Source organism: Simochromis diagramma, unplaced genomic scaffold (genome assembly GCF_900408965.1).
Source record: "Simochromis diagramma unplaced genomic scaffold, fSimDia1.1 OVJJ01000545.1, whole genome shotgun sequence".
Lineage (NCBI taxonomy): Eukaryota > Metazoa > Chordata > Actinopteri > Cichliformes > Cichlidae > Simochromis > Simochromis diagramma.
The window spans coordinates 5,471,335-5,499,211 of record NW_024387371.1 but is presented as its reverse complement, the minus strand read 5'-3'; the positions used below and the strand labels follow the sequence as shown (position 1 = coordinate 5,499,211).

Below are 27,877 nucleotides of genomic sequence, written 5' to 3'. Positions count from 1 at the left end.
ATGTCATGCACGTAAAATTAAACGAAAGAAATAGTTTCACATTTTGGGAAATGACTTGCCAGTTTGCAGAGAGTTTGAAAAGACGACTGATTCCACAGTCCACACTAAAATATGAAGCTTGTGTTATTTAGTCATCCTGAAATCAGTTGTTGATGGAACAAAAAAACACTCCCCTAGTTTGTTTTATTCCTTTTTTTTAATCTTTTCTGTCTTTGAACATTTTAAACAGTGGTATTATGTGTTACTTTGTGAGCTTTAGTGGTGCTAGTAGGCATATTTTCTTACTTCGAGTGAGGCAACCTCTTTTTCCAGTCTTTGTGCTGAGCTTTATACTTAAAAAAGCAAAAAAACAACAACAATGACACAGGGGTGGTGTCAGCCAATCAATAATAGGCAAGAGCATGAGCAAGTTTTCCAAGTGTGGAACTATTCCTTTAAGTTCACCTCAATCCTGCCAGATCTGTCAAACTGCCACACCTGTTCTGGTAACAATCTGCAGTGTGTTGTGTGACGCTACACATTGTCTAATGCAATATAGTTTTTACTCACTGTCCCGTTAACGCTATAGACTGTGACCAAATGATGCACTGAGAATAATTTAAACACAAAATTTCAGCGCATTTCTAAAAATACTGCCACTACCTAATTACGGTTGCCTTCACTCATCACCACTGTTTGAATCTGCAAAGCCACAATAACAGTACACGCAGAGCAGTGACAAACACTTCAGATGATGAGGCAAAGGTGATTACAGGTAAACCTATAGCACACTTTAGAGATATATTTTTGGTTTTTTTTAGTACCTTTTACTGCTCGGGTCACTGCAGTCGCATGACCGCTGGACAAGTTCTATGGGGGACTGGGAGTTGTGTGTATTTGGGTATGTGGGAAAAAAAGATGAGGTGTATGCCCTTTAGCAGACACGGTGCAAAACCACAGCATTGGATTATACAATATACAGTACAGGTGTGCATGCATGGGACACATTACTCATTCGTAAATGTGCATCTTTGTGCGTTTGACTGTAATGGTCAAACAACAGTCTTAGTTGTGTTTTAAACCTGGAAATGAATCTGTTCTCTTACTGGTTGTGTAACTGTGTAATATCTTTATGCACATCCGCATCTGAAGCTGTGTGCTCTTTCAGCTGTGCAGACAGCTGAAAGAGCACCGGTCACACAGTTGTGGTTTGTTTGTTTTATTCGATTTTTCTGCAAACGCTGGGATTTAAAAAGGGAAACCATCCAAAGTTCAGCAGATCTTTTACCACCTTGTCAAAATGTGTCGAGGAGCCTCTCAGCGGGTAAAAATGCCACTTTGAAACATGATGTCTTGTCTCCTCTATTACTCGCTGTACTTCTCCTTTGTATTCTTGTGCATATCTGTAATCACTTCTTCTGCCATTTAATTTTTTGTGATGTATGCCTTTAATGTAGAATATAGAGATGTGCCACCAAACTCCGTCACATTTGCTTTCTCATTGCGTCTTTGTCTCGTTTACGTGTAACCAACCATGTACCGTCGGTTTCATGATGCTGAATAGGAAGCAGGCTCACTGATTTCTCCACTGAAGCTGCTTTTGCTGAGCGTAAAGAATGCCGGCCTTCATGTTTACAACATGGACATACTGTATACTGCCAAACATGCAGGAGCGTACCAAACTCCCCTCTTGAGCGCTTAGTCCTCCACCCCTCACCCCTGATGCAACTGTATTCTCAAGACTCTTCTTTTCCCTTTTTATTTTCACCTCTTTCTCTTCATCCTCTTTTAAAGCATCAGAGGACAGTCAGGTTGTGTCCTCTAGCCGTGTTTCTTCGTGTCTAGTGTCGTGGTGCGCGTGTTCATGTCAGTACTTGTGCCTACTGTGGATCGCATGCTTTAGCCCTTGACTGGACACAAACGTTGCTCACAAACTCCTCTTGACCCTTATGTGGACAAACGTTGGGGATCCTTATAAAGTTATCAAGGGAACCAAATAACTTATTACAAATTTATCATATGTGTTAACAGTTCTGTAAAAACAAATAGGAAATAAAGGCCTTTTAATTACCATGACTTGTTTGTGTTTAATACGCAGTTCCTCTTCCTCTGTTCGTTGTGTGTTAATGTCACAAAAACAAAACATTTTCATCCTTTTACCATTTATTAAGTAGAGTGAATTAAGTAATGTGTCTGTGTTAAGCCACCACTCAGAACATTTCAGACTGTTGAATATACAATCACTCGGTAAATCAGTATATCTACAGCACATGTAGAGAGAGCAGAATCATACTGTAGCTTATTTATAGTTCAATTAGTGGATGTGAGCAAACATAACACTGGTAATGTGGCATGTGGCATGGCTGGACTCCAAAACCATCACATGGTTTAAGGAATATAGGAAACACTGAGGACCTTGGTTAACTTAACCATTAAGTGAAAAAAAGACTGATACCAAAATCCTTGGTGTGTCTTTCACACCACGTACAGCACAGAAGGAGATTTCATGCAAATTAGTCTGAAATGCAGAGTTTATAAATCACGATGTATTAAACCCTATTTTAAAGCAAACTCACAATCTCTACACTTTGTTGCATTGTGGGTTTAGTTCTTAAATAACCATTAGAAGTAAGAAGTGCCTTCATACTGCAACTAATAAAAACATGACATCACTAATATTGAAGTAGTAAATATAGCCTACAAAAATAACCAGATCAAAAACAGAAGCTTGGTAAAGTTCTGGTTTGTTAAAAGGCCTGCAGTACAGGCTTGCTCTGAAGCTAGGTGTGCCTTATAAATTGGCAACAAAGTCTTTGAACAACTGCAGACCTATTAAAATGGTGAGAAATCATTACAGAATAAAAGAGCTGATAACAGTTTATATTTCACAGCGCTGGCTTTTGCTGATTTTTAAGGCCACCCAATTAATGTGAAGGCTCACAGAGCAATGATAACAAGGAAGTGCACGATTCTGGTGTTTGTATTTTAATCGCCTAATGACAGGAAGGCCAACGGGTCAGCTAAAAAATAATCAGTGTACTCCTCTGAAACAAAACTGACTAGGCAAAATATAAAGATTAAAACTAACACATCCATAAATAAATAAATATATATCTATCAAAAAACAAAATATATACGGCATTTTCATTTGCACTCGGGGTGTCTCTCTCTTCAGGCATTCATTTGTTTTCAAAATGAGATACTAGCTCAATAAAAATATCCTCTTGGAAGAACATGCATTTAAAAAAGCAAGGCAGCTGAAAACACAAAAAAGGAAAGTGTGGCAAATATTAATATCATCTCCTCTCAGAAAGTGTACCATTTTGAATGTTTCACAGGGCTGCTAATAACAGCAGCACTGTTAACATGTGCATGTACAAAGTAGCCTTTCATGCCTATTGTACAGTCTCCTTTAACAGGCCCACATATACATGTTACATTTTTTTTGCATACTAGGTAAATTAAACTCAAATGTGTATTAGCTAATTTTTAAAAAGCTGAAAATTGGACTAAAATTTGTGTCTGATCTGTTAGAATGATAGTTTTTCCAAAGGTTTGTCAAGTGCATCACATTCATGCATCCCTGCAACTGTAGAAAAACACCCACAGATTTCCAAGGAAATCCACATCTGCGAGGCACTCAACTGTGGCGAGCAGCAACGGCTGAGTGACAAACCTGAGAATGTTGTCAACTGAAGCAAACACACCCCAAAACATGCATTTTATGAAGCTTCACTATCTTTAGCCTATAGTGAAAGCAAGTCAAAGTGTTTTTGTGATAAGTTTTTAACATCTTTAACGTCTCACATCATAATAAAGGAGAAAGCTACGGTTCCAAACAGTCTAAGTCAATGACTGTCTTCTCTTTCAAATAAAAAACATATTAAAACACGATTATGGAGTGCACAAGTAACAACCAAAGTAAAAGTGTCAAAATGTTATATGGCATATTATTAGGTACAGTAGCCTCACGCAATCTGATGCATTAGTTTGGATTTGAAATGTCAACAGTACACCTGGTCCCTATTTCATACACGTGACAAATATTCCTAAAACAAACAACATCTAATGAAGGAAAAAAAATTGTTGAAACTTTAATTTTAATAATGGTAAAATTAACTGAAGCTTGCCAACACTTCTCTTTGGATCTTCACAAGTTCTAACAGGAATTACTAGGATGTTTCTGAAAATGCAACCAAACTAGCCTGTCACCATACAGTAACTCAGATACGAGTCAAAACCCGGGACCTTGTGGATAATGACACTGCTATTTCAGGGTTGGAGCGTCCACAGACACACAAGAGGAGCATCGCACATCTTTTTTTTTATTTTGACAGTTTGCTGATGACTCGAATGAGAGCACCATTTTCATCCTTTAGTCTCTGGTTGTCTGACTTGAGCTCTGTTAAGACCTAGAAAAAAAGAGGGAGAAAACAATATTAGAGAACCAGGGAAATATCCAGCTTTTGCTGTGTCATTTAAATGGTTACTTGACATCTTTGTGACTTAAACCAGGACTATCCACTGCAACTTTAATCACCACTAAAGTTATCTTTCACTGAAGTTTAAAGTCAGGCAATGAGGACATGCTCTACAGTACTTGATCATGCAGTGTGGTGTGACAGTGACAGTATGTCCTGAATGTGAAAAGTGACAGAGAATGAAGTCAGAGAGAAGGAAAGTGAGGGAGGGTCAATTCCCCAAATCTAGGTCATGTCTCTCATGAGAAGCAATGACTAAAAATAACCACCCTCTTTGTCAAAGTATTTCCCCTCTACTGGAGACAAACAATAACCTTCTGCGCTAGCTGGGACACGTTGAGTGAGCAGAGACGTCTTACGTCAACATGTTCCTGCCCAATATGTTGAATATTAATCCATAAAGTGAGAGTGAAAGCCCCACTGTGCTGGCAATCCTATGTTGTAAATTAAAAATTAAATGATAGTTTGATAGTTTTGGAATACGCTAGATGAGATGACCAATAAATTATCAGCAGGCTGTTAATTTAGATAAGCGTTAATGAATAAAAGGCAAGCAATTTTCCTGTTAGCACCTTTAAAACTGTTTGTTTAATCTGTAGAAAAGATGAAATGAAAAAGTTGTGGTATTATTCATTAAACACCTGCTTAGACAGCATGAAAAATATTTCCAAGAATGAAGGAAAGCAGCGGTGTCCAACAACAGGCCTCAAGGGCGGGTGTTGGAGGTTTTAGATGTGTCCTTGATCCAACAAAGCTCATTCCAGTGGCTAAATTACCTCCTCAACATGTCTTGAAGTTGTCCAGAGACCTGGGAATGAACTAATCATTTGATTCAGGTGTGTTGATACAGGGTGATATCTAAAATCTGCAGGACACCGGCACTCGAGGCCTGGAGTTGCCTACCCCTGCGCTATATCATATACAGTGAAATGTGTTTCACTCTCCTTGTGTCATGCACCAATTACACCCTCACAATCTGGCATTTTGTTTAAGCACAAAAATTTCCCATTATTTACTCCTACATATAAGTGCTAGTGTTGACCCCTCCACCACCCCAGCCTCCACATGCAGACCCTTCTATGAATATTTAGTCACTAACCCCAAATTTGAAATAAAAAAATACAGTATTTGTAGCTAGTGATGAGCTTGCAGGCTAGATGCCAAACTGTAACTACATTGGATAAGAAAATAAATCAGTATTTCCTTGTTATTCCACACTAATTTATAGTAAGTCTACTATGGCTTTGTTTTTTTTCTGTAAGTAAAACAAATAATTTGTCAAGCTCTGCAAATATTAGTCATTTAATCATTAAATCGAAACATTTTGCAATAACTTTAACAAATCTTTGCTAAAGTTAATTTTGTTGTCCCTAAAAATCTTTAAACCATTATCAGACTGCAGGGTGTGTTTCTTGGGGTTTGATTTGATTAGCTGGTGAGATATTTCCATTTGTTTCCAACAGAAAATATGGCATACAGACTTTAGAGTAGAATCGACCCTAACTCTCAGAAAACAAAAAAAGGCCATTGGGCTTATTTCCCCAAGATGCCTAATGATACCTTTAATTTCACATCCACTGCTCATTAGCAAAAACATACAAAATTATTGGTACGTCTGCACCCCTGTCTCATCCAGTGACAAAGCACGTGTTCATTTTCAAGGCTAATGATCTGACACGTTTCATTTCCTTTGGAAGATTCAATAGTGGCTATTACCTTGGAAAACAACTTTGGATTGATTACACAGCACATTGCGCAGGACTTGAATATATTTAATTGTGAAAATAAAAGGTGCTCACAAGGTGCTTCTATTTTTCATGATGCAGAGTCCTAGGTGTTTATGCAAAATGGCAACCCCTATGTAAATAAATAAATGCAGCTTAAAACACAGTGTTCATTTCTAGCATGCCACACAAATCTACCTAAAATTAAACTTCAAATAAGGCTTTGTGACAACTGTTTTGGAGAAAAGGGGGCTTCAGGGTTGGTCTAGACCATAAAGGAGCTTAGATTAAAAAAAAAAAAAGTGCACAGGAGGATGCATTGCAGTGTGTGTGTGTGGGGGGGGGGGAGGGGTGGGAGGAAAGCGTGAGCATCAAGAGAGTGCAAGACCTGCCTGAGAGGAACACAGCAGAGGTTGAAGGGGCTGTAGAGGCACCAGAAGGAAAGAGAAGTAGAAATTATGTGGCTGAGGAAGGGGAGAAGAGGAAGGGGGAAAGGTCTCAGAGGATCAGAGGTCCTCTGTCTCCGGCATTGAGGCCGTCTCAGAGAGGCGGGCGAGGACGCGAAGCATGGCTCTATTTTCAGCCAGGAGACACTCGTTCACTCTCCGCAAGGTCTGGACCTGAGCCAGAGCAGGGAAAGCCTGCGTACAGGAGGAGAGAGATACAGAGAGGGGCAGACAGAGAGAGCATGCGGGGAGCAGGCCATGTCGCACAGAGAGATACTCATACAGAGACTGCAGCCATATCCGCTCATACAGGCATGCACCCACACAGCAGCATAGACAGGGGAAATCAAAGAAGCAGAGCTGAGGGATTTATCAGAAATACTTACATAAACAAATATTTACACAACAGAGATATTTTGAGAGAAAATACCATAAGCTGCAACAAAGCGAGGAAAGTTATGAAGCCAGTTCAACTTGGATTTGTGCTCATCAAAGGTGGGCTTTATTGGGAAGAAGTGAGGTGTTGACTTATTATTATATTCATAGAACTGCAAAGAAGATGGAATAAAATTCATAGAAAGCTAAAAAAAAAGAGAGAAAATAATGAACGCTGCTATATTTTAGCCTTTGCACAAGAGCCTCTCCAGATAAAAGTCAAAGGAATGGAAATCATTCATTTCCTCCCTCTTCCTGGCCTGACTTTTTTGAGGTAAACCTCAGTGTGGTTCGACATAGCTGTCTGTGGTTTGACACCATTGCTGAAGGTAAACCGCAGACCAGACACACACACATATACACGTTATTCAGGGCACTTGTGGCATTTCAGCCACCCAGACAGACAAGTTTGTGGAGGTGAATGTGGCAAAGCATGACATATAAACGAGGACACCCAGCTTCGCCTTGCGCACATTTATGAAAGCTGCCTGGTTTGGGGACTTTTCAGTTCATGCATTAAATATTCTCTTGGATTAAAACAGCGCAGTTTTTGGAAAGGTGCCCTTGGCTGCGGTGAAGAAAAGGACACAGTGAGCCGAGGATGCATAATGACCAGTATCCCTTATTACACTCTTTTAATATTGAGCTGTTTGATATTAAATCAGATCTGACTACACTCTCAGGTTCTAAGGGACCATTTCTACAGAGTTACTATTCATTAGGTTTAGAGGCTGTCAAGAATAATTGAGCTTTTCCATTTGGAATATAAAACCCAGCAGAGTAATCTGACACTTTGAGTATTACCACATTCCCATTATTTTAAGAGGGAAGATGGACACACAGTGCTGTTGATGTGAAAAATCCATAACTAAGGCTAATTAAGTGCAGAACTACAGGGCGGGTAGCCCAAAAACCCAAAATGCACCCCTATTTGCAAGAAAAGTAACTACAGCAAGCAAAGGTGAAGATGTGCTGTTATGTATCATTTATAGGAACGGAGAGTAACCTGCTCAGGAATTCTGACACTTGTTGTCATTGAGTGTCACAACTGCAGTTTATTGATTTTGTTTATTTTATTGCATTTTTTTTAATAACCGCATAAACATCTTTTTTCGACACATTTATACCTCTTAAAGGCTACTGTTATTTTCCCTTTCCAGTAGGTGGTGCAATTTGATACTTATGTGGCAGCAATGAAACAGCTCCCCCATGTGGAGAATCTGATACTTGCTAAAAGTGAAGAAGTGACTTTGTGAGAGAGTGCAAGCCGGTTCTCTGAGGTGATGTGCTCCCAAAGCTTTTACGCTCTAAGCTACTGTTGAGAGGATAAAAAGTCCAGATGTGTAAACATGCCCCAATCTCTGGCACAACAGAAACATGTGAGGTGATAGGTACGTATCAGTCACACCTCTGTATCATAGCAACCACTCACCGTCCCCCCTTCCCTGAGACAGCTTGCCCTCAGGGCTGGTACCCACAGCGAAACCGCAGTGGGGCATCCTGCTGAAGGAACCATGACAATACGGGGGTCAAACATCTGCTGCTTATATACCACGCTGCTGTTGTACGTTGGAATTCTGCATATGTTATGCAAACCGAATTCCCGAAAAGTTGGGTTTTATAAGAATAAAATGCAGAGATTTGCAAATCTCATAACCCACATTTTAGTGACAACAGAACACGGAAAGCATGTCAGTGTTTGAACTGAGACAACTTTAATGAAAAAAAAAGCATCCCTTCTCCTTTTAATAATAGTCCATAAACATGAATTGAGGAGATCAGTGTTGGACTTCTGGGAGAGGAATGCTGTTCCATTCTTGTCTGATATATGGCTCTAACTGTTCAACAGTCCAGGGTATTTTTAGCTCCATGATGCACCAAATGTTTTCAGTGCAGGCAGCTCAGTTCAGCCCCTGGATGTTTTTACTACAAAGCCTTGTTGTTGTTGTTGTAACAGGGGAAGTAGGCCGTTTACCATTGTCTTGCTGAAATATGCAAGGGGCTCCCTGATTGTTGCTTTAAAACTTGTATGTACTATTCAGCAGTGATGATGCCTTTCCCTATGTGCAAACTGCCAATTCCATTTCCAGTCATGGCATGCTGTGTTCACAGACAGTAATTGAAGACATTTCTCTAAATTCTCTGAATCTTTTGATGATATTATGTACTTTAGATGGCGAGATATTCATAGTCTTTGTAATTTTAACGTCGAGAAACATTAACCTGAAATCACACAATTTGCAGACACAGGTTGGTAAACCAATGCCATCGTCTGAGAACGTCTGCCGCTCTAAAATGCTCGTTTTTACACAATCATGTTACTGACCTGTCGCCTAATTAGTTTGCAAATTGTTCCACCAGCTGTTTCATTTTAATATCACTTAATTTTCCAGCCTTTTGTTGGCTCCATTCAGACTGTCTTGAGATGTGTTCCTGCCATTAAATTCAAAATGAGCTAATATTTTTAATGAAATAGGAAATCTTTTCTTTGTTCAATTGTGAATAAAATACAGGCTCACAAGATTTGCAAATCATTGCAGAGTGTTTTTATTGACATTTTACTTGAACTAGTTTTGTGTAGTTTTTTCCGCAGTTTATTTTATGCTGGTTGGTTCTCTCGAGTAATCAAATTATAATCTTATCGTGTAGTTTGTAATTGCTTCCACATAAATTGCAGACCATTTTTACTCAGGCCTGACATCTCTTTGTAGTTGTGCCCTGTGTTTCTTTGTGAGGCAGAATACACACAGAGCAACACAGGAATGTCTCACAAAAGCAGGTCTTTTGCTCTTGGATAGGGTTTGGTATTCAGCTGGAACTAGGTCACAATGTTCACCCCAACAGTGGGATAAGTGGAGCAGGGGAGCAGCAGCACAGGCTCCTCCTTAGCCTGGCAGGAAGTGGCCCAGCAGAACACTGTGGGTAATGAGCCTGAAGCACTAACCTTCTCTCTCCTTGACTCCAAACCCACCTGGCTAACCACAACTCTGCAGTGAGCGATATGTGTGTTCTGCTCTGTAAAAATACTTTAGGTGTGCTTGATTTAGAATGAGTGAAAGGGGCTTGGCTGGAGGTACCGGCAAGGACTATCAGTATTATAATGTTTTTTGGGGAGAAAACATCAATGAGACAAATTAAGCACAACTTGTGTCTGAGACAAAATAGATGCCATTTAAGTGAGTACACACTGTTTTGCATGGACTGACCTTTAATTCCTCCTCCATGTCTGACACTCTTTTCTCAAGGGTTTGTTTTTCCTGTAAATGAAGAAAAAAAAACTGAAGTAAGTTCTACTGGAAAAATGAGACTATAATTTGAAGTAGACAAGGAAACTGATTGGAAAGAATGCAAATATATGTAGTATTATCAAGGAGAAGGTTGTTAAGACACTTACCCTTTTTTCTGATTCAAGTGCTGAAGATCTTTCAGATATTGTGTCGTGTCTCTAAAACAGGGGTAATGTTATTGGGAGAAATTTATTAGAAGAACTGGTTTAAATTTTAATCATGACTTCACTGAAGAAGTAAAAAGTCAAATCTTTCTTCAAGCACACAGGAAGTGAAGGGATGAATGTGAGTTTTCTGTAGAATGGGCCAAAGGTACCTGAGTGACTTTCTCCAGTTGGGAACGTATCTTGGCTAGCTCTTGTTTGCTCTCATGCAACCTGGACTTGAGTTTTGCATTTTCATGCAAAGCTTCTGCATACATCTAAAATGTTAAGAAAAGGACAAATATAGGAATAGATTTGTTATAGAAATTCTTAGTATTTGAATTTTGATAACCAAAATATTAATGAAGATACAAAGCATAAAAGGAGTAACAACAGACAGTTTAAGTTGAACCACACAACTCAAACAATATGTAAGATCATCGGTTATATTTACATAAATACAGTTTTTTTTTCACAATAGCAAAAGCTTTTTCAAAAAAACCCAAACCTAACACAACGTTACTTCTTTTGTTTCTGACTGTGACGGGACCAAACTGAGTGTGCATTTTTTGTTGATATCTGATTATGTTTAACCTAAAAGGATGATGGTGATGAACGCTTATCACAACTGTAAACTAACTGTAATGCCCTTCCTGATGCAACCCCAAAGGAATTTGTGCCTCCTCCCAGTAAATGTGTAAACCAGTAGACTATGGAGCCACTTTCGACTTGGGCATGGTCTCCGAATTTCAAGGAGGGGGAAGGGGGGGTCTCTGTCTCTGTCGGTCTTAAAAATAATAATGTTCGGGTATGTTTATGGTTAGGGTTAGCATCACCTGTCAACATCTATTTAAGTAAATGTAGTAAAAGTACATATAGAACTGTTAGCTTCTTCAAAAACCTTACATGTTCATGTCTCTCCATGTTTCCTGTTTTATTTTGAAAGCTCTGGTGTTTCCATGTTCAGTGTGTTTAGTTTTACTTTTCCCTGTGGCGTCATGATCATTTTTGTCAGCTGTGTCTCCTCAGGTGTTTCCACTTCCCTCATTACCCTCCTGTGTATTTAAGTCCTCTGTCTCCCTCTGTTCTTTGTTGGTTCATCTGTCTGTCTTCATGTCAGGTCACGTCAAGTCACAGAGTTTTTGCCTCCCTCTGTTCAAGTCCGTGTTCATGCTCCTGTTTGGTTTATTTCATAGTTACGTTGTCACATGTTCCTGTTTAGTTTCATGTTCTTGTCTCTCGTCATTGTTTTCACAGTTAGTTTAGTTTTGCCCCAGTTTAGGTTTCAGCTTACTTTCGCCTCGCCTTGTTTTTCAGTTTTTTGTATCAGCCGCATAAGGGCTCGCTTTTTGTTTGATCATCAGCTCATTTCTCCTGTGTCTGTTTTTGGGTCCGCTCCACAAATACAACATCAATCCCCGCCATGACAACATGAAGTCAACGGTATTGCCACTCTTACTGTATAGTGGCATTGCAGGTTCATAGTTCCATATACTGGTTTGATGCAATCTCAGTAAGACATACCTTCATTTCTGCAAATACTTGAATAGGGAATATTACAAAAGTAAAATACAATTACAGGTCAGAAGTTCCTTTCTGACACTCGTAATCCCATGAAAGCCCAGTTACATTACTGGGACAAATAGATACAATGTGCATAAATATAAAGGCAAATTGTATCCAGGACTGCAGCTTTGAATCAGTAACATTAGAATGTGTTTTTGAAACTGAGAAAAGAGTTACTACCTTCTTATAGTCTTTGGCAGCGGAGTCTTGTTCCTGTTTATTCAGTGCAGCCAGCCTTGCCTCTCTGCGCGTGTATGAGCTGGTGCGGCCCAGTGACTTGTCTGTAGCACTCTCTCCAATGGAATCAAATCTAGAGGCAACACAGCTCAGTCTGCAAGGCAGCTTTATTTACAGTGTTTTTTTCCTCTTACCTGTTACAGTTCTGTAATACAGAAGAAAAAAGCCCAAATCTTACCTTGACACTCTGTCATGCTGAAAAACAAGGAATAAGGCATGTTAGTTTGACTAGCAGCATGGAAACATCACACTGTGAAAATATTCTGTCACGGTTAGATCGAGTCCTGTTCATTTGATATCACCAAACAAAGGCTTGGCTGAGAAATATTTTCCATTTTGAGACAGCAGAGAACAAAAACAAAACTTCCAGTTGAATTATCACAACATGCGGCTCATGCTTTTATTACATCCCAGCTGGACTATTGTAACTCCTTATATGCTGGAGTTAGCCAGACCTGCCTGGCAAGGCTGCAGTTGGTCCAGAATGCTGCAGCTCGTCTTCTGACACGTACTAAAAGATGTGAACACATTTCCCCGGTGCTTGCCTCTCTTCATTGGCTTCCTGTCCACTTCAGAATTAATTTTAAAATTTTATTGTTGACTTGCAAAGCCCTGAATGGACAGGCTCCCGGGTATTTCTCTGACCTCTTGCAGACTTATACCCCCTTTAGATCTCTTAGATCAAGTGACCTTTTGCTTTTAGCCATACCAAGGTCGAGGCTGGTTCATAGAGGCGATTGGGCATTTGCAGTCGTAGCGCCTAAGCTGTGGAATAATTTACCCCTATACATCAGGTTATTTTATTAGGTATTTTGTATTCTTGTACAGCACTTTGGTCAACGCTCCTGTTGTAATTAAATGTGCTATATAAATAAATAAACTATAAACTATAAACTATGTTCGGACGCCTTTGGTCCCAGATGGAAGAAGTGCATGTAGAAGTAGGATACAATTCTCCCCAACACTGCTCTGACAGGGTTCGCAGAGGTCAAACCTCCCCGGTGAGCCTGGTTAATCTTTTGAAATACGCTGCTGCAATGAGCATGCCTGCAGCACAAATATGACATAATGACATCAGAAGTCAAGTATTCCTTGCATGACAGGCTGCCATCTGACCTCAGACAACAGTCTGATATCAAACTGTCCTGGCAGGTCCCTGCTATGACTAGCCCAGTCTAAGTGGCTGCCAAGTTGCCTGTTGTGATCACATTCTGTGTTTGTTTCCACTTCACCAAGCAGCCTGGGCACTGTGCGACATGAGGAGTTGCGTATACATACTGTTCTTTGGCTGTATTTGGTTTCTGTTTTCAGAAATTACGTTACCTCAGAGATGTCCCTTTTAAGGGACCTATGTTTTTATGGCTATTGACTGCCTTCCTGCATTACTTCATAGTCATGTGAAAAAGAACGTTTACACTATGGGACACTATGCAGTTCTAAGTACGCCTCATGATCCAGTAGCTTGTAGAATCACCTTTAGCAGCTGTAACTTGAACTAACTGTTTTCTCTATGAGTTTATTAGTCTCTCACATTGTTGTGCAGGAGTTCTTGTCCAGTCTTCTTTGCACCGTTGCTTCAGATCACTGAAGCTGGACGGTACCTGTTTATGCAAAACACTTTTAAGGTCCCATTGCGTCGTGTCAATCAGTTTGAGGTCTGGATTGTGACGGTGCCATTGAAACGCCTTGATTCTGTGCTTCTGTTTCAGATTCGTTGGCATGTGTGGGATCATTGACCTGTTGTATGACCCAGTTTGGGCCAAGCTGTAGCCGTCAGACAGAAAGCCTCACATTTGGATGCTGCCATGTTCTTTTTTTTGAAAGAACGCGCTTTCTCCTAGAAACCCTTAAAACAAAACCCATACGTCTGCAGTTGTTTTCAAATAGTCGATACCAGCTATCATACTGACTGAGCCTTGCATTGCACTGGCCTGTCCAGGAATTTCACCCCATATTTAATCTCCATACTTAGTTTGTCAAATGACTGCAGAGAGCCCTAAACAAAACTGAACTAAACAAACACTTGCTGCCTTCAGCCGATAAATGTGAAATTTTTTTCACTGTTCATATCAGACTGGAAACAACAAGTAATATAGTGAGAGAGGCTGCCATGATGTGAGACCAGCTTGATCCGTGATCTCTGCTGCAGTCTCGTAAAACTTCCCTAAATTCATAGATTTGGAGTTGATCTCCAGCCAGGCAAAGAAATCTTTAAACACCTGTGTTTAGAAATGTTTGGCAATAAACATCAAGTGTGGTGGTCTAAGCTGTTTGAGACAAGAAGCAGATGTTAAAAGAATGATTTAGAAAAACAGTATATGTTAAAAGCAGTGGGTATTCCTGCATTCAGATTTAGTGAGTTAAGAGGAGATTTTACACAGCATTGTAGGAGCTGTTCCTCAGCAAGTGTTTACATAACTGAGCCACTGCTGCCTGTCCTTATGTGGTCATGTGCTTCAGCTGAGCTATCCAGGAAAAAACAGACCTCCCTGACCTCAGATGAAAAAGGGCTAAGGATGGAGTGAAGAAGAGCTCTCACTCACTCTGATCTCTTTGTGCAATAGCAAGGAGATTCCTCAATCAGATTGTGTAATCATTCATTAAGCAGCAGGTTGTAAGAATACATTTTCATGAAGCCTGCTTTTGGAGATATGAACCAAACTGTACGCAAACTTATTTCACACTAAAGGATTAGGAAATTGGGGAAATTAGGCTTTTTTTAAACTTAATACTTTAAACCTTGAGTGGGCCCTGTGGGGATTACACTGCCAGATTTTTGGGAAAAAATGAGCAAGTCCTTATACGACCAATAAACGCATAACATCCGCATTGAACCGAAGCCAGAAAATGAGCCATAGTTTGAATTCTACTTGTGATGGCAGCTGCACCAATCTGATTGCCTTGTTAGGAAAAATTGAGGGAGGAAGAAGTGCCACATGTAACTTAGCAAAGCAGAGCAGAAGAAGGAGGAGGAGATGAACAACAGTGTGTCAGACTGGTGAAAACAGCCTCAGAAACAGTGTTGGCTTTACCATGGGCACCCAGTAAACAGAACTGTTTCCAGTTTTATTAGCTTGCCTGGATCAACATCATCAGAAGTATACACACGCAAGCCACCTGCATGAGCTCACTGCTAGAGCGTATAAATGATAATGCTAACGTCAGCCAAGAAAATCATAATTAGCAGACTCTTCACACTCCTTCTCACTGCCTTCTCTTCCTTTCCACTTTCTGCCACAGCATCACTCCTTCAGAGCAGGCTAGTTGACTACAGTAGGAAAATCTGAGCTACACCAGTGCAAATGACACTACACTACACACACATAAACTCATAAAAAAAATCTTCCGCATTCACTCACCTTTCCCTACTTCAGCCAGTTCTCCCTCTCTACAGTGTTAACTCTTTACACAACATCTCAGAGCTCCAGGCAACCAAGAGTATCTTCCTTGTTTTCAAAATGACCAAATCAAATGAGGAAATGGGTTCTTTTTCTTGAGTAACAGTACTTGGAAACATTACTGCCTATTACGACATGTGTTACTATCGATGCATTAATTCATATGTATTACGATTACATTTAGTGAGTCCTACCCAAGTGGCCTATCTCTTCACACAATAGCATCACACGATAAAGCAAATGTGTGAAATTATTAATGGGGGGACTAATTTGAGTCTTTGCTTTTCGTGGAACATCAGGTAATTTTTTTTATCTTTCTGTGGACCTGCAGAGATTTTTACAGGAAAAGTGTTTTGGATCTAGTGCAATTACTTGTTTGCATATTCAAGCATGTTTTAATTTGAAATAAACCTAGTGGGCTATGATTTCTGAATGCGGGGGAATGGAGAGCACATATTTCCAGAAACATAATGAAGCAGAGTAGCAGAAACTATCTGATCTGACTATCTCAGCTATCCTAAATTCTTCCTTCTGTACAGCACGTGGCTTAATGTGCTTACTTACATTTCACCACTGTGAACATCTGCCAAATGTTGAGTGTCTGCCAATAATGCAAATGTGTTCCTGTTTACTTTGACTTCCTGCTGCACACAGCTGTAACACATATTACATTGGTACAATTATTGCATCAACCTGACTCCACGGCTTTTTCTCTCCCAGGAACACACTGCCAATTCAGATTGGGCTGGCTTCATGGAAAATTAAAGCCAGAGTTTCCCCGGCAGAGAGAGAGTGACACTTGTTGAAATGCGAGCAAAAGAATCCAAACATCCACCAGAGGCATTCGCTGCTGGCAACAGTGCAATAATAATGAGTGTGTCTGTAGTGTTGCGTGACATTACTGTACGTGCTTCCAAACAGACAGGATCCCATTGTGTTTGGGTTTTTTCCTCCCTCTTTTCTTTCTTTCCCTTTAAATGTGCCTGTCACACAGAGTTCAGCTCAGTCTGATGCACTGACATAAACAGTCAAACTACGCCCGTGAGAATAAGCCACTTAGGCAGAAAAAAAATAACAGGAAATTACAGAAGGAATGCTTCAATCCAAACGTCTTTTCCAGAAAATGTGGTCAGACTCTCAGCACTTCAGAGCAAATACTTGCCTCGCTTTCACAAGCCAGCAAATAAGCTGTGATAAGTGTCTGAAGAGTTAGGCAAATACACATTAGTAAATGAACTATTAGCCTGTTGATCATATAATGATGTTTTTTTGTTTAACTGTTAGTATCCCAACAGCAGATGTCCAAACATATATACTGCTATAATATATATCTATATATATCTATCTATCGTTAAAAGTCAAAAAATCTAATAAATTAACTGACAAATTCTTTAGCTAGTTGTCCGAACTCTTAAAAAGCTGCTTAATGATGCGTCCAGTTGTCTTAGATGAATCAACAAATCAGCCTGGTCTAAGGATTAGTCATCAACATCTACAGAAAATACTATTCTTTCTTTGACTTTACAGAGGGGTCATACTATAAAGTCCCTTTACAGATAAATAAAGAGTAAGATAAACTAAGAGTTGTGATATTAAAGTTATTTAAAGCCACTGGAATAAATTACCAAAAATTGCTACAATATCACAAAAAAGTAACACATTCAGTTTTTCCTGCAAAGGTGCACCGCTCTAGAAATAAAGCTTACTCTGTAGTTTTTTTCTGTAGGGGACGGAGACGATGGTGGCGATTCTGTCAGTGACTTCCTGGTGCGAGTCAGGTCCTTGGTGCGTGGGTAGTAGGATGACATCTCCCTCCTCTACCCCGGACAGGCAGATCAGCTTCTACTGTAACATTCACCGAGGCCACCACCAGATAACAGCTGCACACACGCACAGATTCCTTCAAGCAACAGGGACACAGATGTCCATGACCGTGCTCCTGGGGAATCCTCAGCAACAACAGGTGTGTACGTGTGTGTGTGTGTGTTTATATGTCTGTTTGGTGTTTCAGTGCAGCCACAAACGTCCCAGAAGTGGACACAGTTGCTGCTAAATCTGGAAGGATTTCAAATGTGTGGTCACGCCTTCTTCAAATCTCAGGCAGTTAAACAACAAGCAGATAAAAATGTTAAAAAGAACCACAAAACAAAATAATCTCTGGAGATCTAAAGAAAAAGAACAATTCAATGAAGAAAGCAAACGAATGAGTATCCCTTGTTCTGCTCTGTCAGCACTGAAGTCCGCTATGAAATGCACAAAAGTCCAAAACAAGACAAGAGAGAAAAAGTTTGTTCCCTTTGCTGCCTCTTCCTGAGTTCCCCAAAGTTATACACTCTCTGCCATCTCCCTCCCTCTCCTGCTCTCTCTCTTCTGCTCCTTTCACTATTTGGTCACCCTCTCGGTCCCTCTGCTTCCCCAACCCCCAGCCCCCTGCTTCTCCTGGCTCTCTTCAGCTTTGGCAGCTTTCTGTGGCAGCCTGCCAGAGGCTCTGCTATGGACAAACTCGGCACTGAGGGCTAAAAATTGTCCACCGATGTGAACAGGGATAAGAGGAGGTGGAGCACAAAGCCAGAGTCAGGAGGGGGCTGAAGCAATTTGTGTCCTGGTAGGTCAACACGCAGTATCACCTGAGGAGCCATCAACAACTGTAAAGTGTCAAGTAACTCTGTGCGCCCTACAGTGTGATGGAGAGGGGACGTTGCCAGTATTAGTGCTACACAGTGTTAACACAGAGCACTTGTGACACATCTCCTCTTCCTGAAACTGAAATCTTGTTTCATTTTGCCCACAGGCGCATTGATTTTATTTTTAGTTTTATAAACCTGCCTATTGATAGACAGGTTTATAAAAAGTCAACATTTTATTAAAGAATAGTTGGACATTTTTGGGGAAATATAATTTTTTGCTTTCTTGTCAGAAGTTATTTGAAAAGACTGACTGAATTCTCAGACTTGTGTGAAGCTACAGCCAGCAGCTTGTTAACTTGGCATAGCAAAAACACTCGAATAAGAGGAAAACAGTTCGACTGGCTCTGTTCAAAGATTCTAAACCTGCCTCCCAGCATCTCTCAAACTCTCTAATTAACATGTTACATCTTATTTTGTTAATCTTTTTTCTCTCTGGTTGTTAAACAAACAAAATTTATGTTTTAACTAATGAGGCTCAGCGGGGACAGAACCAAACAGTTTTCCCTGCTTTTCCCTGCTAAGCTAAGGTAATCCAGCGCTGGCTCTGACTTCATGTTGACCATACAGGTGGCATCAATCTTCTCACCTAATTCTTGGCAACAAAATGAACATGGGTATTTCTCAAAATGTCAAACTGTTCCTTTAAATAACCCAGCAGTAACCCCTTAATTTCATAGTCAGCTCAAGCTGGCTCATTGCTGTCTTCCTTTTATAGTGAGGTACGCAAGCGCCTCACGGTTCTCTATACTCCCTCATCCCATCCTTGCTCAGGGCAAATAGATAGAAGGCAAGATAGGACTGCGAGAAACTGAGCACAGACACAGGGGAGAATCAAAGAGAAGCGGAGAAGCTGATGTGTTGTGGCTTTTGGTTTAAGGTTGGAAAGTCACCCAGACTAGAAATCTAACAGGTCTTAATTTCCCAACCCAAGTACCATTGCCTGCATCTCTAACTTTTACAGTGCTTGAATTTTAAGGACAAATACCATGGATTGTAAGTTCTAACAAAACTGATATTGGAATTAGGTATTAGTTAGAGTAGTCTAGCAGTATATTTACATTAAACATTCTAACTTGGAGACCCTCCGGAAATAAGACATTAAACTACACTGGCACTGGTTTTGGATAGTTGTGTTGAGAATCTAGCCCAGCTGGAGTTCCTTCTGTCTGATCCTCACCCTTAGCCTTAGGATATTCCATATGGGATGCTATGCTCATGCATTTTAGTAAAGCAGAAAATAAGTGGCTACCAAAGATCCCCTGAGTGATAGCAGAAATGTGGAAGTTAAGTTTGGACTACCACTCAGATCAAATTTCATAATGTATTCCAGGATATAAAGAGGTATGTTTGAAGCGGCATTCTTGCTATCTCTGCTTGTCACCCTTAAGTACCAGAATCTCTATGTTGTCTCACTCTGCACCTGTCTTTTTGTCGGTTGTTGGAAAAAATCATAAAAAGAACTGCGGAAAATCTGTTCCGATAATCATGGAGTCACGCAGAGGTCGACTCTATTGATGGGCAGCCTGTCTAGCTTCTGGTAAAACCTCACTGCTCTGTATGATTATCACAGACAGATATAGTACCTGCTGAGATACTCTCGTATTACTGACAGATTTCTGTTTCAGATTCCAGCACAGGGTTACAGCCAAATCTCTGACCTGGAGTCAGCTCACATGGACACCACTTTCCATTCATACAGTATTACACCTAGGACATTCATAATCATCTATTATCAGGATACCGTCTTGTATAAGTGAAAGCCTTGTCATCTATGTGTCCCCTTTGCTTCCATTTCTCAGATGGCTAGATTATCTAAAGTGAAACTTAATAAGTGAATTGACAGATTTTACCCAGTAGGAGTAATTAGTGATTAAATTTGTCAGTGCTTTTGTCAGGGGTGTTTCACTGATAGCATGCAGGTGGAGGGAGAACAGTAATAGTTAAGAATTTAAAGGAGAAAGCAAAGCCAATCACTCTGAATCCAAGGGTAAGATTAAACAGAGACCATCTCAGTTTTGCCCAATATGGTATGGAATGCTGAGACACCTCAGCCATGTGATGTGAAGAATCAAAATGACTTAAAGAGAGTGGGGGGCTGGCTATCCAGACTATCTTTCTGTGAGATATTATCCAGCACTTCTAGTTACGGTACTCTGTGAACACATGCTCGACATTTGTGATTGCAGTAGTTCTTAAAATATTGCATCAGAGATCAGAGCGCAGCTGCCTTTGAAGCACACTCAGCTTTCAGGTCAGGGAGGAACAGAATATGAACATGAAACAACGGCGCCAACAGATATTGACTTGCACACAATATTTAAATTAGAGTGGTGATGCATTTAATACATTGTCATGAATGCCAAAAAAGAGAACCACTTTGATTTTGTGAAGCATGAGAACTGATTATCACATTTTTAAGTTTAAAATCATTCCCAAGAAATTTCAATGTATCACACAGAAAAGCTTTGTAAATACTGGCCTCCTCTGGAACAAGCTATGGATGAAAAATAGATTAGATTATCCTTTGACTCCATCTAGTGGTAGATGGTTAAAATGTTTTGTGAAACCACCATTCGCCTCTTGGTGTGTGTGTGTGTGTGTGTGTGTGTGTGTGTGTGTGTGTGTGTGTGTGTGTGTGTGTGTGTGTGTGTGTGTGTGTGTGTGTTATTACAATTAAAGTGGCTAGATGTTTTCCACCTACCTTTGCAATGTAGTCTGAGCCTTCAGTGTCAAAGCAGGGCCGTCTTTGTTGAGTCAGCTGTGCTGAATCTGCAATGTTCTGATTTTCATCTCTCCACCATCTCTCGCCAACTGGACATATAAAGGAAGTGTGTGTTTTTATTATTATACTAGATCAATACTAATAATGGAAAATGAAGACGTGCTGTATGATTAACAAACTGAAGGCTAATGTTCAGATTGAGGTCTTCGTGAGTCAGAGCTCTCAGAGCTCTCAGAGCTCAACAACTTCTTAAACATTATCAACTCAAAACCAAAAAAAGTGATTTCATTCCTTTGATAGTGTTTTAAAACACAATTCATGCGCTCTGCGTCTGCATTTTGTAGCACAGCCACTCCCAAACCACACACACACACACACACACACACACACACAAAACAGCCTTCCATGAAAGGTTTTCTACCAAACTGTACTACTGTACCATGTAAGTAAAGTTTATTTATATTGTGCTTTTTATAAACATATAAGTCACACAGCACTGCACAACAGTAAAAAAAAAGAAACATAATTAATATCAATAGAGACATGTGTTAAAATAGAATCAAAAATAGAAATCAAAAATAATAAAAATAGGGGCGATCGTGGCTCAAGAGTTGGGAGTTCGCCTTGTAATTGGAAGGTTGCCGGTTCGAGCCCCGGCTTGGACAGTCTCGGTCGTTGTGTCCTTAGGCAAGACACTTCACCCGTTGCCTACTGGTGGTGGTCAGAGGGCCTGGTGCCGTCAGTGTCCGGCAGCCTTGCCTCTGTCAGTGCGCCCCAGAGTGGCTGTGGCTACAATGTAGCTTGCCATCACCAGTGTGTGAATGTGTGTGAATGTGTGTGTGTGAATGGGTGGATGACTGGATATGTAAAGCGCTTTGGGGTCCTTTGGGACTAGTAAAGCGCTATATAAATACTAGGGGTGCAACGATACTCGTATCGATATTGAACCGTTTGATACAGTGCTTTCGGTTCGGTACGCATATGTATCGAACAATACAAAATTTGCAATTTATTTTATCAACTTTCCTTCTGACGATGCTGTCTGTGTTGAGCGCTCAGTGAATCTGTGTTCGACTACTCCGCCTAGGCTGCACTGTCTAGCGCAGATCCACTGAGCGCTCAACACAGACAGCATCATCAGAAGGAAGAGAGCAGGGCAAGCTAGCGAGACAGAAGTTAAGCTCTCCTTGCAACATGGCAAATTGAACCTCCCCCACCCTCATTCAGATCTGGCGTTTGGAATTATTTTGGTCATGGACTAAAGTAAAACAGTATGTTGGATGTGCCATGCAATGCTCAATTACATGGGTGGGAACTAGTGTGTTAGCGCGCAGTTAGCCGTCTAGCCCCACGCAGGGGTAGCTCGTTAACGGAGATTTGCCGTGTTGTGGCGTTAACGTCATTTCAACGAGATTAACGCTGACAGCACTAGTGGGAACACAACGAATATGACTGCACATTTACGCCGACATCATCCTAGTGCAAAGACAAGTGGAAGCAGACAAAAACAACAAGCATGCATGCTACAAACTTTCCCTGGGTCATTTAGACAGCCGTTAGCACATGATTCTCCTTATGGGGACCTCATATGTTTAATATTGTGGCGAGCTCAGACAAGGAGGAGACGGAGGTATCGTTTGGTCTTGCTTCCCTAGCCAGGGAGCACAGCCGTTTATTGACATCTGCAGAAGAACACTGCCGCTAGCTAACTGCTCAGCACGGCAACCGCACAGCAACGGCAACCGCACAGCAACAACAACACACAGAGCGCCCTCTGACCCCGGAAGGACACACCGTCGCAGCGAGAAGGCGTCACCCGTCACTATGGCAACACAAGCAAAACATAACTGTACAAACAGAACCCGAACAGCCCTGACCCGCTACATAGCCCCCACCTAAGGGGTCAGTCGTCCCCGACGACCCCATTGCCCCACACAAAGTCCTGCAAATGTCCAGGTGCCTTCTTTTGGCGCACCGGCCGGTCACGACCGGCGGGGGAAAAGTCACTCGGGTCAGAACATGGGCTGCCACCATCATCCCACTTCTGACACCAATGTGGCGAGCTCAGACAACGAGGAGACGGAGGTGTCGTTTGGTCTTGCTTCCCGTGAGCTAGCCAGGGAGCACAGCCGTTTATTGACATCTGCAGAAGAACACTGCCGCTAGCTAACTGCTCAGCGTGGCAACCGCACAGCAACAACAACAACACACAGGGCGCCCTCTGACCCCGGAAGGACACACCGTCGCAGCGAGAGGGCGTCACCCGTCACTATGGCAACATAAACAAAACATAACTGTACAAACAGAACCCCGAACAGCCCTGTCCCGCTACAATATGCTGCTGAGAATATAGCCCAGAAGAAGCGTATAGTATAGCTTTTATTTTGGAAAGAGCCATTTCTCTGTAATAAACTCTCTTTTCCAAAGATGAGTGATTCCTCAATCAGATACAGGTGTTACCGCGCCAGATCCGCGGCCCCGAACCGTAGTAAGGAAACCTCTGGCAGTTACTTGAAGGTTCCGTAACTGACTCGTAGCCGGCAACAGCTTACTATACAGGTCAACTCCGCTAGCAAAAAGATCGAAGGAGGCATAGGAAACTGCTTCACCGAACTTTATTTCTTCTCTAAGGCACGAACACCGCGTACAGTGGGCTGAAACAGTTTACTCACAGCGAGCATCGCCGACACAACTCTGGCTGTCGAGGGAGTTATTATATTCCTTTTATTTATTTTCTTTCCGTCTCTTCTGTAGCTAACCGTTACTTTTCCCCCTTCTCCGCTCTCTCTCTTCACACACACACACACCAGGCAGTCCCGCTAACACACAGCCCGAATACATTTCCCATCAGCCTTCATCCTTAAAGGGCCATGCCTGTAACACAGGGCTTGCAAGATTTTTCCAGTCGGGCTACCAAAATCTATCTCTGCCCTGCCCATCGGGCTATTGTAGGAAGGAAAAATATATGTCAATGCTTTTGCATTCTTTCGGAAATGTAGCTGGGTAATTATGTCATTGGCATCGGTGAGCCACTGTCAATATGTGACATATTGAAATCGCGTTTGAATTTGCGCTTGTTTTTTGCTTTCACTTTGCAAATGTCCAGGTGCCTTCTTTTGGCGCACCAGCCGGTCACGACCGGCGGGGGAAAAGTCACTCGGGTCAGAACATGGGCTGCCACCATCATCCCACTTCTGACACCAATGTGGCGAGCTCAGACAACGAGGAGACGGAGGTGTCGTTTGGTCTTGCTTCCCGTGAGCTAACCAGGGAGCACAGCCGTTTATTGACATCTGCAGAAGAACACTGCCGCTAGCTAACTGCTCAGCGTGGCAACCGCACAGCAACAACAACAACACACAGGGCGCCCTCTGACCCCGGAAGGACACACCGTCACAGCGAGAAGGCGTCACCCGTCACTATGGCAACATAAACAAAACATAACTGTACAAACAGAACCCCGAACAGCCCTGACCCGCTACAATATGCTGCTGAGAATATAGCCCAGAAGAAGCGTATAGTATAGCTTTTATTTTGGAAAGAGCCATTTCTCTGTAATAAACTCTCTTTTCCAAAGATGAGTGATTCCTCAATCACAGTGATATATTTATTTTTTTAATTACTTTTGTTTCAGCAACATTAAATTTAAAAACTGTACTTTTGAGTTAAAATATATATTTATAATTTTAATAAATGACAAATTAAAAAGGCATGAACATTTTTTTTGTATCGAAAAAATATCGAACCGTGACACCAAAGTATCGAACCGAACCGAACCTGTGAATTTTGTGTATCGTTGCACCCCTAATAAATACAGGCCATAACAACATAAATAACAAAAGAATGTCAACTGGAGGCCTGATTAAACAGATAATAGTTACAGGGTAACTTTTATCACATACTTCACTACCTACAAAGTACATTTTTACTTATTTTTACTTAAAAACAAAAAACAACAGTTTTTGTTAAGATGTTTGAAATGACATTGAAAGAACAGTCCTGAATATCAAAACTGTCCAGAAATCATTAGGTGGGCTAACAGTCTGGATCATAGTGACCTGCTAGCACATTTTTTGTTGTTGATGTTGTTGTATTATATTTTATGGAACCCAGAACAAAACATATGGATCATGAAGCACAACAGAACACGACAATCAAAAGAAATTTGAATGTTTTTCTTACCTCTGAAGGAGCTGTTGCAGTAAGGCCGGTGCGGAAGGTCAGGCAGGATTTCTAATCTGGTTTCAAAGTTACCCTCCTGCACATTTGGAGTAAAATAAAGAAGAATACAGAGATAAATCATAAATTTCACCTAAAGCTTCAAATCAGCCACATCTGAGGCAGAAAACGATTTCTGAATAATTCTGTCTTGTAACCTCGTCCATTTGGCTCCAGTTTAGACTGACATCAGTTGTTTCTGTGTACTCTGTAACGCCAGGCTGAACTCTTCTATCATCTGTTAAGCTCATCCGCAGACAGGACCTGTCCTCCAGTCTGCTGCTATCCTCATTTTTTCCATCTTCCAGGCTGCTGATCTTCTGAGCCTCTTTCAGGTCAGTCGGAGTCATACCCTGCAGGATATTCACACAGCTTCACATGTATGAACAGTTTGTTAAATCGTTCAAAATCTAAACGTGTGTCAACCATTTCAGTACCTGTGTTAACCTGCGAGTTTGTCTCGCATGGCGAGATTTTGCTTTTCTCTGAGATTCTGCTTCTTCATCCCTGACAGGGGTCAGATACGACCTGGGTCAGGAAAAACACACAAATGCATAGGTGTAATTAGTCTGCAAGAGGCCACAGTCATACATATGAAGAACCAATGTTTTAAATTGAAAAATGTAAAATCAAATCAAGTCAAATGGGACATTAAATTTAGTATCTAACTATCTAGGTATTATTAACAAAACAAAGCTACATACATGAGCAATAATAGACTATATGCCGCAATTTAGGTTTGCATTACAAACCTTAACAAATCCCAAATCTACGCACAAGCTTCCGAAATTCAGTAAAAATGTCTAGTATTAATTGTACACGGCATAATCAGATAAAATCAAATACATTCCACTATTATGTGGCCTTTATGTGACCCAGTGTTACAACAGCAAGTATGTTAAGCTGCTAACACAGCTTTTCTGTGATAGCTGAACACACTTCTGTACTTTTTAATTGTCTGTCCTGGCATTCTACTCTACCCACTTTCACAGGAAATCAGTGAATCAACATGCTCTGAAAAGATGCAAGCCTGATATCTATGGCTGTCTTCGTAGACACAAATAAAAAGCTGAGCAAGCATCGGTGGGGAGGCTCATGTTTTGCCCACTGAACTGCTAGCACTGCCTCTGCTATGCTTTTACTGGTATTGATCTTTCAGTTGTGGAGTCACCCTGAATGTTCACTGAGATTCAATGGGCTGCTCGGCACAGCAGCACAATGTAGTCTATGCAAAGTTCAGGACTTGGATTCCATTAATGTGCATAATTCTACCGACTGATAAAGAAAATAATCAAGAACAAAAGGATTTAGAACCCAGTATAGCAGCCATCTCTGCTATACTGGGTTCCAGAGGCGAATGCTGGAAAACCAGTATTATTACATGTTTTACATTTCAGTTTTATCCACCCACTCTTAAAAGCGAAAAAACTGCAAATTATTCCTCTCAGGGAACATACTCAAACAATTTCTTTTTAATCAGCTAGAGAAGTTAGCAAGAATAACAGCCTTAAGACAGTAATTACTAATGTACATTTTTAAAAAAGCTAATCAAATAGATCAAAGGAAAATATGAATTTTCAGCCCCCTATGCAACAATCCCAAGGCTCACATCACATTAGTTCTTAGAGGCCTGCAGCACCTGCACAGAGTAGCATAGTTACTCTACATTAAGATAACAAACATCAGGCCTTGGAGCCTTGCCAAAATGGTCGCTTGACAGATTGAAAATCTAAATATGAAAATGGCTAAATAAGAATCCATGAATAGACCAGCATGACTCAGCCCCCCCATTGAAACCTACCTGCTAACAAATGCTTGCATGGTCCCTGTGGAAGGTCAGAGACTGAAGAACTGAGACAATGCTGCAGGGATGAGAGGGAGAGGCTGGAGAAAAAAGGACTCTAACTGGCCAGGGTGAAGAGAGAGAGAGGAAGAGAAAAGGAGGGGGATGGGGGCACTTCCTGCCTGAATGATGCATACACAATCAATTTAGGCTCCTATGTACCAAGGTCTGATGCAAGCAAGTCTATGCATACTTCAGCTGTGCATGTGAGCAGCAAACACATTTAGCAGTTTATTTGAAGAAATAAGGAGACTATTATCTTTCTCTATCTGGATTATTTGAAGCGTTGAATTCTAAAAAGAAAACAGAATTGTGCATTAACCAATCTAGTTATTCATTCCTTAGTTTATTTATCCACTTACTTCAGGATTAAACCTTATCCCATCTACACATAGGAAACTTAATAACTAAATGTACAATTATGGTTAAATCAAGGCTAAATTTAGCTTCTATAACTAATGAGGTTGTTTGCTAAACTGAGATGAATATAGATATCGATATAAGCAAGACACAGGAAGTATTGGAATCCTATTTTTCTTTTATATAACACATTTTAAAACTTTAAATGAGAGCAGAAATCTGTGGAAAATATGTATTTATCATATTTTACAGCATATCAGTCCATATCAAAGTTGTTGTTTTTTTGTTTTTTTGTTTTTTACAATTTTCTGTGTAACACTAATATTTAATGAGGTCAAAGGTATATTTCAC

At 40.8% G+C, this 27,877-nt stretch overlaps 1 protein-coding gene across 2 annotated transcripts; it reads right to left on the bottom strand.

Annotated features, from left to right (window-relative positions):
- Positions 1–1,848: 1,848 nt before the first annotated feature.
- On the bottom strand, positions 1,849–27,565 carry LOC120718943 (protein phosphatase 1 regulatory subunit 12B). 2 transcript variants are annotated; one of them, XM_040007715.1, is made up of 11 exons: positions 27,125–27,565; positions 25,761–25,851; positions 25,482–25,676; positions 25,288–25,363; positions 21,085–21,194; positions 12,477–12,493; positions 12,242–12,371; positions 10,669–10,773; positions 10,460–10,510; positions 10,272–10,322; positions 6,581–6,825 (listed from the first exon to the last, which is right to left on the bottom strand). In XM_040007715.1, exons 1-11 carry the CDS (start codon positions 27,142–27,144, stop codon positions 6,691–6,693), a joined length of 981 nt encoding a protein of 326 aa, XP_039863649.1. In that variant the 5' UTR covers positions 27,145–27,565; the 3' UTR covers positions 6,581–6,690. The 2 variants fall into 2 exon arrangements, with proteins under 2 accessions (XP_039863650.1, XP_039863649.1); XM_040007716.1 differs by lacking the exons at positions 6,581–6,825; positions 21,085–21,194; positions 25,288–25,363; ... (1 more) ...; positions 25,761–25,851; positions 27,125–27,565 and adding exons at positions 1,849–4,391; positions 17,403–18,388.
- Positions 27,566–27,877: the final 312 nt, after the last annotated feature.

Excerpts from the sequence above, each read along its gene's own strand:
- LOC120718943 (XM_040007715.1), bottom strand. The coding sequence starts at position 27,144 with ATGCAAGCATTTGTTAGCAG. Across the intron at positions 25,364-25,481 it reads ACTGGAGCCAAATGGACGAG|GAGGGTAACTTTGAAACCAG; the intron begins GTTACAAGACAG and ends CCAAATGTGCAG. Across the intron at positions 21,195-25,287 it reads CTGCAACAGCTCCTTCAGAG|TTGGCGAGAGATGGTGGAGA; the intron begins GTAAGAAAAACA and ends TTATATGTCCAG.